At 43.2% G+C, this 12,500-nt stretch overlaps 1 protein-coding gene across 1 annotated transcript in view; it reads right to left on the reverse strand.

Annotated features, from left to right (window-relative positions):
• Positions 1 to 12,500, reverse strand: part of LOC145414881 (carbonic anhydrase-related protein 10-like) — a 264,234-nt gene that overhangs the window by 209,982 nt on the left and 41,752 nt on the right. Inside the window, exon 3 of the mRNA XM_080284298.1 lies at positions 12,237 to 12,373. Coding sequence (XP_080140424.1) covers positions 12,237 to 12,373 — 137 coding nt within the window. The remainder of the gene's footprint in view (positions 1 to 12,236; positions 12,374 to 12,500) is intronic.

The following is a 12,500-nucleotide window of genomic DNA, read 5'->3' on the forward strand; positions in this document are numbered from 1 at the left end:
CCACACCACCTGCCTATGGCTTGATTGCTTTGCCTCCCTACCCCTCTGGATTTCTCACCTCCCTTCTCCGCTCCTTGTGTTGTCTTAATTCTCCTTTACTCTGCCACCTGATTCCCTTCACCCTTCACTTCATTTCTTTTTTTCTCCCCAAATTTCCCCTCTTCCTTCCTTGTCTCCCCCGCTCTCCTCTCTTCTTTCCTTGTCTCCTACTCTCTTCTCTCTTCTTTTCTTGTTTCCTCCTCTCTCCCGTCCTTTTTCCCAGTCTCCTCCTCTCTCCCTTCTCACCTCATATCCTAGCCTCCATCCCTTAGCTTGTCATGTCTCCTCTCTTCTCTCTTCTCTTATCATTTTTCTCGTCTCTTTTGATTTCGTTTACTTCTCCTTTTTCATCTTTTCCCCTTTTCTTCACCTCACCTTCATCCTTTCTTTCTTCTTGCCTTCTTTCGACTTTTCATCTCTCCTTCACATCCCTCTCTCTTCTTCCTCCGTTGCACCAATCTCTTTCTTATTTTCCTCACCCTTTTTCCTCTTTTTCCCTTTCTCATTTTCTTTGCTCGCCTTTCTCATATCCTCTCCTTCCTGTCTCCGCCATCTCTAACCTTTCCCCACCTTCCTCCTTCCCTCCTCCTCCTCTTCCTTCTCGTCCGCCTCATTAACTTAACAACCAAACTACTTGCCGAACAAGCTCGTTTCAGCACTAATTGTTCCGTATAACACCCGCTGTCACCAGGCAATAACACCTACTTGTAATTACCTTTGGCCCAGTGTAATGTACTCAACTTTATATGTACTACCTGGGAGTTTAGCACAGAATTACACCTGCAGAGATAATGGCGTAATCTGAGCCTAAATTTGACCTCATTTTGTACACATTTTTGGCTGAATTTCCGGTTTTATCGCACATAAATTTTTTGCCTATATAGGAGGGGAGTAGGGCTTGGATGATGATGGTGATGGAGATGATGATGAACAGTGATATTTTTAAGAACTTTTCGTCTGTGTAGTCACGATTAATTTCTCCCTTCTGTCTTCAACTTTTTTTTTTTAAATCTCTTCCGTGTAGCTGCATTTATTTTTTTAAATCAATTTTCGTGTCGTTCTTTCCCATGTTTTTTTTTTTTTTATTATTATGTGAGTGGAAATCATGGCACTTTTAAATTTCCCATCTTTTGTTAAATTCCTGAGTATTACTAAGTTATCTCCAAATCTTCATGACGCAAACTCGAGGCTTCTGTAGATGGAGGAGGTGGCAGTTTGGGGTGTGATGCTGAGATCCAGTATTTAGTGATACAGCGAAAGGTGAAAAATTTAATAGATTAATTGAGATAGATAGATAGACAGTTAAGTAGATAGATGGATAGATAGATCGATTATAGATGGATGGATGGATAGATACATGGATTATAGATGGATGGATGGATAGATAGATAGGCAGAGACAGATATTGCGATGATAAACACGCTCAAGGTTTAACTACACACTTAAGGCATTTTTTGTCGCCTCCTCCAAGACCGCATCCTTTCACGGCATAGCTGCACAGCCAAGTAATTTCCTGCCTCGTCTTTCCACTAGAACGACAACACTGAACAACAGAACCAAATTACCTCCTGTCACTTCCCCAAACCATAGTCACTTCTCCAAACTACTGTCACTTCCCCAAACCACAATCACTTCCCCAAACCACTGTCACTTCTCCAAACCACTGTCACCTCCCCAAATCACTGTCACTTCCCCAAACCACTGTCACTTCCCCAAACCACTGTTATTCCCCCAAACTACTGTCACTTCCCCAAATCACACCCAAACGGAACTACCTTTAATTGCATAAATAAAATGAACACTGACATTTCTTACCCATAATATCCATCTTAGTTTTCAGAATCGTCATTAAACAGGCACCTGGTTTAACAGTTACACGTATATACAGTTTAAAACACACACACACACACACACACACACACACACACACACACACACACACACACACACACACACACACACACACACACACACACACACACCGGGAGCTGACGCGAATGCCTAATCCGCGACGATTGTTCAACTGGGGAAGGGAAAACTCATTAAAACTTATAATGAGAATTGCAAGACAAACAGGAGAAAATTCCGCTGTGCTCAAAAATAATCGAGAGGAAGGGAAGTGGGAGGAGGTATGTCCGGGATGAGATAACATTGTCGACTCTGATTAAATAATTATCAGTGGCACGTGTCGCTGGGAAACTTGTCTGTCGCTTTTTTGGATGTGGTTTTGCGGGAGGAAGCGACGAGGAGTATTTCAGACATGCAGTTAAAATGTTATGAGGAAAGCGACAGGATTAATCAAACAAGTGCTCATTAACGTTGTCATTTAAGGATGAGGTCTTAGAGAAACTTGTGTCTGGATGCGGCCTGAGGGAAGAAGAGACAGGAAGTATCCCAAGTATGCAGTTAAAAAGTTGTCGTTTCTTGTCGTGATTTTGAAGGAGGCAACAGGAAAGAAAGTTAATAAGTTGTTTTGAAGGATGCAACAAGAAAGTTAATAAGTTGTTTGAGAGTGTGGTGTTAGATAAACTTGTCACGTTTTGGATCTGGTTTGGGGGAGGAATCGACTCAGTGTATCCAGTGGTCGTAGTAGTAGTTGCAACCGAGACTCATTGAATGTGAACCCAGTGGACTGCAGGCTGGTGATTTGCTAAAGAAGAGGTGCCATAGCCTTTACACCTTAACGTGGCTTCGTTGGTCGTTCTTCTGTAGCCTAATTCACGTAGCTCAGTGGCAAAAAAGACAATACTGCGGGTCTATGTAGCACTTCTTCGTGACTAGGATCATATTTTAGTGTTAATCTATTGCCACAACTCCATATCCAAGCTAAAGAGATGGCAGTTTCTGGCCAAGGTAGTGCAGAAGAAAAAATCCAGAAATCCTGCTAATCCCTCAAGAATACGAAGCCTAATCCCTACCCCCGCCACCCACAGACGCTGCAGGTGAGAGTAGGAAGGCCGGCCAGGTCAGATTAGCACCCCTGGGGACATGCCTGCTTCCTAAACCTATTACTGGGGGAAGCGTAGAGGGGATTATGGGATGCTGTTGGGAGGGGGTTATGGGGCGCTGTTTGGGAGAGGGTTATGGGGCGCTGTTTGGGAGGGGGTTATGGGGTGCTGTTTGGGAGGGGGGCATGGGACGCTGTTTGGGTGGGGGGCATGGGGCTCTGTTTAGGATTAAGGGGGCCGGAAGGGGAAAGGTTGAGAGACGAGAGGGAGTAGATGGGGGGATGGGAAGCGAGTTCGGAGGTGGAGGAAGAAGAGAAGGATAGATGAGAGGATGGGAAGAGAGAGTGGGAAAGAGGTGGTGGAACCAGAGAGAGGGAAAGAGAGAGAAAGGGAGGGAAAAGAGTAATGAAAAAACTGGCAGGAAGGAAAGTAGGGGAAAAGAAAAGAGGAAGGAAAAAGGAGAAGGACAGGAAAAGGAAGCCGAGAGGGGAAAAAGGAGACAAAGAAAGGAGGGAGAAGGGAAAGAACAGAGATGAAAATCATTTAACATTCAGTCATTTCATAAAATATCAACCTAAAAGCCTGTGTATCTGTATAACTCTCTCTCTCTCTCTCTCTCTCTCTCTCTCTCTCTCTCTCTCTCTCTCTCTCTCTCTCTCTCTCTCTCTCTCTCTCTCTCTCCTTATTGCCTCTATGATATGCCCTGAGACAGCTTATTGGACTTCCTAGGTCAACCTGTACTTCTCACTGTCAATTTGAGGAGAGGGGAATGGGAGAGGATGGGGAGGAAAGGAGAGAAGGGGTGGAGGCGAGGGAGAGAGGACTGGGGGGAGGGAAATGTGGATAGGAAAGGAGGAGGAGGAGGAGGAGGAGAAACCGGTCGCTTACCTCATGTCTCCTCTCTCTCTCTCTCTCTCTCTCTCTCTCTCTCTCTCTCTCTCTCTCTCTCTCTCTCTCTCTCTCAGCAAAACCATATAAATATACCTCATCTTTCACCCCTGGAAGACCAAATAAAAGGGCCAGGAGTTGAAATATATCGAGGAGTCACAAACAGAAGCTCCAGGGTAACATTTTGGGGAGATTTATTCGCGGTGGAGGAAAATATTTGGCGTGGAGGTCTTTAGGGTTTGCGTCCGAGGGGTATTTCGGTGTGTGTGAGAGAGAGAGAGAGAGAGAGAGAGAGAGAGAGAAAGACCTACGGTACAATTGTCCTATCAGCTTTCAAGATCGTCAGAAGAGGCAGAGTCACCCACTCAAAGTAGTTAATCAGCCAACGAGAGAGAGAGAGGGAGAGAGAGAGAGAGAGAGAGAGAGAGAGGGAGGGAGGGAGGGAGGGAGGGAGAGGAGGGGAGGGGGGGATTATTGTGTGGCCCTGTGGTGGCTGTGGTGGGGCTGATAGAAGCATGGGGTAATGGAGGATGTGGCTATACATAACATCCATAGGGAGGAAAGGGAGAAACAGAAGGAGCAAAGGGAGAGACAGAGGAAGCAAAGGGAAAGACGGAGGGAACATAGGAAGAGACTAAAGAGAGAGACACAGGGAGAAAAGAGGAAGATATAGAGGGGGAAAAGGAGAGACTTTGAGAGGGTAGAGGCCTGAGGAGACATTGAATGGAAGAGAGAGAGAGAGAGAGAGAGAGAGAGAGAGAGAGAGAGAGGAAATCACCACCAAAACCACAAAGCCATACTGAACCATGTGTGTGAGGGGGGAGGGGAAGAAGTGGCTTAGAATTGCTGCCCTGAAAAGCTCCAAGGAAAGGGATAAAGAAATATTAGCGAAGCATAAGAAAGAAGTGGGCGTGAAAAGGCACAAGAAGGGGGCAGGCAGGGGGCGTGAGAGCTTGTGAAAAGGTGCCCCTGTTTTGTGCATGCGAGAAGTGGCTCTGGGAGGGAAGGTGGGGGGGATTGAGAGGGTTAGCTGAAAGGGATGGAGGAGGTTGGAAGGGGTTTGTGTTGGAGAAGAAGGGGTTTTTGTTGGAGAAGGAGGGGTTTGTGCTGTAGAAGAGAGGAGAATGAATGTGGCTCTGGGCGGGAGGGTAGGGGGGGATTGAAAGGGTTAACTGAAAGGGGTGGAAGAGGTTGGAAGGGGTTTGTGTTGGAGAAGAGAGGAGAGTAGGATTTACTGGGAATTCAGGTGTGAGAGGCAACTGAGTTTAGGAGATTAGCTTAATTCCATTCCTACCGAGAGAGTGCAGAAGAGGGACGCCTTCACATGGTGGCACTGTTATATATATATACGGGTGATGGAGATGCCCGGTTCGACAGCTCAAAAAAGGGTGGGATAAAAGGAAAGGTGAAGTGAGAAAGAGATAAAAAAGTGAGAAACCTGTAAGAAGTGGGTGAGAAAGAAGTGAAAAGAGGAGAAAAAAGTGACAGAGAAGATAACAGAAGGTACAAAGTGGAGAACTGGGGACAAAGAAAGGTGAATTGAGAAAAAGGAAAAAAAATGATAAAGAGGTAAGAAAAAGGTGAGAAAGAGGTAAAAAGAGGTAAAAATAAAAAGTGCCAGAAGAAGTAATGGAGGGTACAAAGTGGAGGTAAGGGGACAAGAGGAGTGCAGTAGGTACGAGCAAGTGGTCGAGGGAGTGGTGCGAGAAGAATCGAAAATGAGTGGCGGGGGGACGAAGTAGAGCGAAGAGGGGAGGGGCGAAAGGAGGAGAGAAAGCGAAAAGGGGAAAAAGTGAGAGGTGAAGAGGAAGGAGAGAGGGCAGATAAAAGAGAAGAGGGCGAGGAGGATGGTAGGGGAAATGGATAGGAGAGGGAATGGAAAGGGGAAGGGAGAGGGAGCGAGAATGAATAGGAAAAAGGGGTCAGGGTAGGGGAAGGAAAGACGGGAGAAAAGGGGGAGGGGAGGAGGCGTGAGAGTAGGACACGGGGGAGATAAGGGATTAAAAAGAAAGGGGATGGAAAGAAAAAACAAATGGAGAAAAGAGTAGTAAAATACTTGTGTGTGTGTGTGTGTGTGTGTGTGTGTGTGTGTGTGTGTGTGTGAGAGAGAGAGAGAGAGAGAGAGGAGGGGGGGAGGGGCTGTTAGAGAGAGTTACGGCCAAGTCCACCAGATGGCGCTACCGTCGTGGAAAAAATGAGAGAGAGAGAAAGAGAGAGAGAGAGAGAGAGAGAGAGAGAGAGAGAGAGAGGGAGAGGATAATGGAAAGTTAAAAGTCTTTCAAAGTCTTCCCAAAGATATTAAGCAACTTCGTCATCCGATATTTTCACTCAAATTAGTAAACCCGTCCATTGTTATCGAAAATGCATAATACTAAAAAAAAATAATGTACAAGGCCCTAGTGCATAAATAACAATGAAGAAGTTATAATAATTTTGTGCCAAAAAATATAATCGTAAGGTAACCAACATTTTCTGCCCTTTTTTTTGGGGAGGGGGGGGGCATCGAATTTGAGACAATGACATTCCCAAAGAAAAAAACAAAACGAAAATGTAAATGAATAAATTAAATAAGAAGTCAGTAAGTAATAAATGAATATAGTCCATCGAAAATAATCTTATCTATGGCAATAATATATGAGGACGATTTATATTCATTCTCCTTACTTTCAGACGATTTTGCCAGGGTAGGAGAGGCGTCATGTAGTGAAGGGCTTACACACACACACACACACACACAAATGCATCCTTTACTAAGAAGGTGAGAGACTGACAGAGTCCAGGGGTTCACGCTTTGGTCCCTTTCATGTTCTTCAGTCATCTTGTTCTTCTGAGGCCCCTGTGCTCTTGTTATTGTTCTCGTGATGGACTGTGTGTGTGTGTGTGTGTGTGTGTGTGTGTGTGTGTGTGTGTGTGTGTGTGTGTCTTTTGTTTCTCCCATGGACGTCGTAAAGGTGTTTTTTTTTTCCAGTTTTTTCACAGTGACATAAAATACATTCTTTCTGCGTCCATTCTTGCTTCATCTGGCAGTTTTCTCTCTCTCTCTCTCTCTCTCTCTCTCTCTCTCTCTCTCTCTCTCTCTCTCTCTCTCTCTCTCTCACTTCCGCGTTCTTGTTTCCAACCCCTCCCCCCAACTTCTTCCCCTCCACCCTAAAGCCGTCTCGAAGCTCAAACTCCACGTGAGTCAGGAAGAGTCAGCAAAGTCTTGGGCGAGTCAGCTTTTGAGTCAGCGGGGAGGGGAAAGTGACAGGGGAGGCAGGAAGAGAGAGAGAGAGAGAGAGAGAGAGAGAGAGAGAGAGTTGGAAGCGGTGTAGTTTTTCGATTTTTCACTTCTTTTTGCTTTTCCCAAAACTTTCCGCGAAACTTTGTGAAGTAGTGAGGAAGATGAAAACGAAGAAGAGGAGAAAGACGAATAAGAGGAGGAGGAGGAAGAGGAAAAGAGGAAAGAAGAGTAAAAAAGAGAAAAGGTTGAAAGAAAAGGAAGTGAGAGAAGACAGGTAATGATAGAATGAGCACGAGAAACGATTTTTTTTTTATCTTTTTTAATTTTTCTCTGACAGATTTACATAATGAGTCAAATGAGAAAAATTAGCCTTTCCAGTCTATTAATCCAAATCGTTATCTGTGTATCTACTGTAACTAACTCAATGAACGGAATTCCCCCCCCCCAAAAAAAAAAAAAAATCACCAACGTCCGAGTTCCAAAAATCATTGGAAATATTAATCGAAATCAATTTATTCTTTTTTCTTTTCTTCTACTTCTGAGTATTAAAGTGGCATAATCAGCATCTTCTTCTGATTGATTGATTGATTGATTGACTGATTGGTTGACTAATTGATTGATTGATTGATTGATTGGTGAGGTTTATTCCCACAGCTCAACTTAGGAAATAAAGTTAAAAATAGATCTTACGTATTGATTGATTGATTGATTGATTGGGGGGGTTTATTCCCACAGCTTGACTTAAGAAATCAATTGAAAGTTAAAAAAAAGTTCTTACGTTGATTGATTGATTGATTGGGGGGGTTTATTCCCACAGCTTGACTTAAGAAATCAATTGAAAGTTAAAAAAAAGTTCTTACGTTGATTGATTGATTGATTGGGGGGGTTTATTCCCACAGCTTGACTTAAGAAATCAACTGAAAGTTAAAAAAAAGTTCTTACGTTGATTGATTGATTGATTGGGGGGGTTTATTCCCACAGCTTGACTTAAGAAATCAATTGAAAGTTAAAAAAAAGTTCTTACGTTGATTGATTGATTGATTGTGGGTGTTTATTCCCACAGCTTGACTTAAGAAATCAACTGAAAGTTAAAAAAAAGTTCTTACGTTGATTGATTGATTGATTGGGGGGGTTTATTCCCACAGCTTGACTTAAGAAATCAACTGAAAGTTAAAAAAAAGTTCTTACGTTGATTGATTGATTGATTGGGGGGGTTTATTCTCACAGCTTGACTTAGGAAATAAATCAATAGTAAAAAAAATTAATGTCTCATACTTGGACGCTCTATAATCTCCGTGAATCAGAATTTGTGCAGAACAGTCACGAAATCAACATTCTTTTTGTTAATTTCTCTTTTTATATGGTTTGTCTTTCGATCGACGTGTGTAATGAGAGAGAGAGAGAGAGAGAGAGAGAGAGAGAGAGAGAGAGAGAGACCTTACATAATAATCAAGTATCAAAAATTACACAATATTAACCAAATCATCGTATTTTCACTTCCTTTTTTTATGCTGTTTACTGATTGACTGAGGTAATGAGCCGAAAACGAGAGAAATCCGAAACGCACCTTCCCAAACTGACGCAGACACGCCGAAATCTATTGGTATTCAAAAAAAAATCTGTAAAATATTAACCCAAATCAACAGCAATTGTTTTTATATACTTTTTCTTACGGATGAGCCGAAAGCCAGAAAAGAACCGAAATTTACCTTCATTTACTGACGCGCCGAAATCTCCTAGTACAGAAAAGCATTGAAAAAATATATATTACCCCAAATCAACATTTCTTTAATATACTTTTTTCCTACGGCTCGACTTACGTAATGAGCCGAAAGCGAGAAAAACGAAACTGACCCGGGGCGCCCTGGTGTTTATCCGAATCTGGCTTGTGATTGGATGAGCGCCGATGACCAAATAACGCTGATTGGCTGCCACTTATACCGCACGATTCCTTACGTTACGGCCGCGATACGTAGCCGGTGACGTCACGGAGGAAAGAAGGAAGGGAGGGAGAGAGGTTGGGAAGAGAAGGGAAGGAAGGAAGGGAGGGGGGATAGGGAACAGGAAGGAGCATGGGGAGAAAGAAGGAAAGGAGGTTGGGGAGAGGAGATAATGTTGGGGGGAAAAGGAACGAAGGGAGGGATGGAGGGGTAGGGAACAGGAGGGAATATGGGATGAAAGAAGGAAAGGAGGTAGGGGAGAGGAGGTAATGTTGGGGGGAAAAGGAAGGAAGGGAGGGAGGGAGAGGCAGGGAAGAGGGGGATATGTGGGGAGGAGAGGAGAGGAGGGGATGTGGTTGAGATCTGTGTGCAATTACCAAGACTTGAGTGAATAGGTGTCGAATTCTGTGACTAAAAACTGTGAAATATAATCTTATAAATCGGCATTATATATTAAGTTTGAGAATTGATGAGGAGATTTTGTGTTAGATAAAAATGTGTGCGTTACGGTGGTGATAAATCCGTTAAAGATTTTTGAGATGGGGTTGGAAATGTGTGTTACAGAGAGTCCTAGCATTACTCCGTGTTATTAGCATGAGAGAGAGAGAGAGAGAGAGACATTTAAGGATAAAAAAATGATACGAACCGATAGAACTGGAGATAGATGTGAAATACGAAAGAGAGAGAGAGAGAGAGAAGTAGACATATGTATGGATGAAAAAAAATGATGCGAATCGATGGAACTAGAGACATGTTAAATAAGAGACAGACAGACAGACACAGACAGACAGATGGAAGGGGGGGATTACTGTTTTAAGCCGCCATTGATGAAAGCTCCGACCATGGACATCAAACACCTCAGCCAGGCATTAGCACAACACATTTTCTCTCTCTCTCTCTCTCTCTCTCTCTCTCTCTCTCTCTCTCTCTCTCTCTCTCACACACACACACACACACACACACACACACACACACACACACACACACACACACACACACACACACACACACACACACACACACACACACACAAAATCCCCCATCCTATTTTTTCCAAACAAGACATACAAGCCATCCGAAGCTCCGAATCGCCAATAACACATGTACGCGACCCGGACGAACATCAAACCGACGAAGCTTGTTTTTGCAGTGAACCCCAAGCTTAAAAGTGAAGCTTGGGTTTACGGGAGCAAGCTTGTGTGAATAATTTGTTTGCGTTTGGAAGCTAGAGAAGAGAATCACAGCTACTGGGTGCCTCTCTCTCTCTCTCTCTCTCTCTCTCTCTCTCTCTCTCTCTCTCTCTCTCTCTCTCGGTCGGATTGGTTTTAATGGATTCCCGGCAGCCAGAAACTATTATTGTTATTGTTTATTATTTTTTTATGGAGGATCGCTTTTGTGGTATTTGATCGGGTTTATGCTGGATTTGATGCCCTGATTTTATGGTGATCTTTTATATGCAATTGTTAGAGAAGATTTGGGCTTTATGTTACTGTCATTGTCTCCATGTATCTATCTGTGTATATCTGTCTGCCTATCGGTCTGTCTATCAATTATTTCTTCTATTTCTACTATCTGTCTGTCTCTGTATATTTATATCTGTGTTTATGTTCATAGTTGTCTTTCAGTGCTATTTTCTTGGTTCTCTCTTCCTTATCTCTCTATGTGCCTGTCTTTGTGTGTCTGTGGTCTCTGTATCTCTCTGTTTATCTGTGTTGTGTATCTATCTGTTTATCTATCTGTTGTCAAATCCCGCCTCCTGTAAGGGGTGGCCTTGAGACCTAGCAAATAGACTGCCAAGGCATTAATTAGTGGTGTTATGGCTTTCTCTCTCTCTCTCTCTCTCTCTCTCTCTCTCTCTCTCTCTCTCTCTCTCTCTCTCTCTCTGACGAGTATAAATATTATTGTTAATAAAAGAAAGCCGGACAGTCTCGTTGGGACCGTATAGTCTGTGTGATATTTGTAAAACACACACACACACACACACACTCATAGTTGGTCAAAAAGTATATGACCGCACACAAAGAGAATCAGATCCCCTTTATGACTCTTCCCTCACCCCCACCCACACCATCCAAAACACAGTCCTTTATAATATCCCAAACCCCTTTACGCATTTCGGCAGTTGCGGCGATAGAGGATCCAATTCCGTATTCCCTTTCGTTAGTGGGATTTGAAACGCTTGTGGATTTCGTAGCCCGGCCGCTCCATACCCTAAGCTGGATTTAGCTGTCTGGTCCAGCTGGAGAGAGAGAGAGAGAGAGAGAAGTATGTAGGTGGGTTAATCGGCAGGTAAGTAGGTATGTGGATATGTCGACAGGTAGGTAAGAAGATAGGCAGAGAGACAGACAGACAGACAGACAGAGACAGACAGAGAAGTATGAGAGATATAAGTAGGCATGTAGGTAGGTTAATCGGTAGGTAGATAGGTATGTGGATATGTCGATAGGTAGGTAAGAAAAGAGAGAGAGAGAGAGAGAGAGAGAGAGAGAGAGAGTATGTGGATATGTCGATAGGTAGGTAAGAAAAGAGAGAGAGAGAGAGAGAGAGAGAGAGAGGTATTACACAGTGCAGGATGGAACCCGGATTTAACTGCAAGCAACAGAGGGGCTACCATAGCGTTGATTGCAAACTCGAGTATCTGTAGTGTTGATTGGGATTGCAAGCAGGCACATACAACAATATTTTAATGGCTGTAGAATTCATTATTATTTTTATTATTATTACTATCATCCTGCCATCATCATCTTCGCCATTATCATCATTTTATCATCACCTTTATCATCATCATCATCATCATCATCATCATCATCATCATCATTATCATCATCATCCTTTTCCATTTTCCCACCTAAACGTGTTATAAATGAAGCAAGATTCAGAAATAAGCATGAGAAAAAATGAAAGTAAATATAAAAATAAATGATCGGCAAACCCATTCACTCATCACTGAATCTTTCAAAATTCTTGACACTACCCCGTAAGACATAAATATTTCAACTTGCGTGCGTCCTATGATTAAGTCGCTACCACTGGAAGACTGTTCCTTCCATTATCAAGTTAAGACAGAGATGTATCCCTCATAGTACTATCGTACGTATTAAAACATAACCTGTGCCTGTAGAAGTTTAGTATTTTAAGTTTAGATTCACCCCTTCTCCCACTAAAATGATAGGCGTTAAAATATAATATCTCGGTACTCACTCTGTGCTTGTCGACGTGCAGTGTTCGCAGGTTTGGGTCAAAAAGTAAGTTGCTGGGATCGAGGTTGATGGGGCTCTGGCGGCGGCCGTGGGTGCACAGGGACCATTCCGGGTTGATGAGACCCCAGAACTGAGGACCTGTGGGTGAAAAATAAAGCGCATTACTTTGACGTACTCGGGATTGACAAGATAAACGTGGATCAGAAAGGACCATAAAGCCGTAAATTTTGACGTACTCGGGATTAATTAGATATACATACAAAAG

Source organism: Coenobita brevimanus, chromosome 101 (genome assembly GCF_032717465.1).
Source record: "Coenobita brevimanus isolate Jiangsu-jjx chromosome 101, ASM3271746v2, whole genome shotgun sequence".
Taxonomy (NCBI): Eukaryota; Metazoa; Arthropoda; class Malacostraca; order Decapoda; family Coenobitidae; genus Coenobita; species Coenobita brevimanus.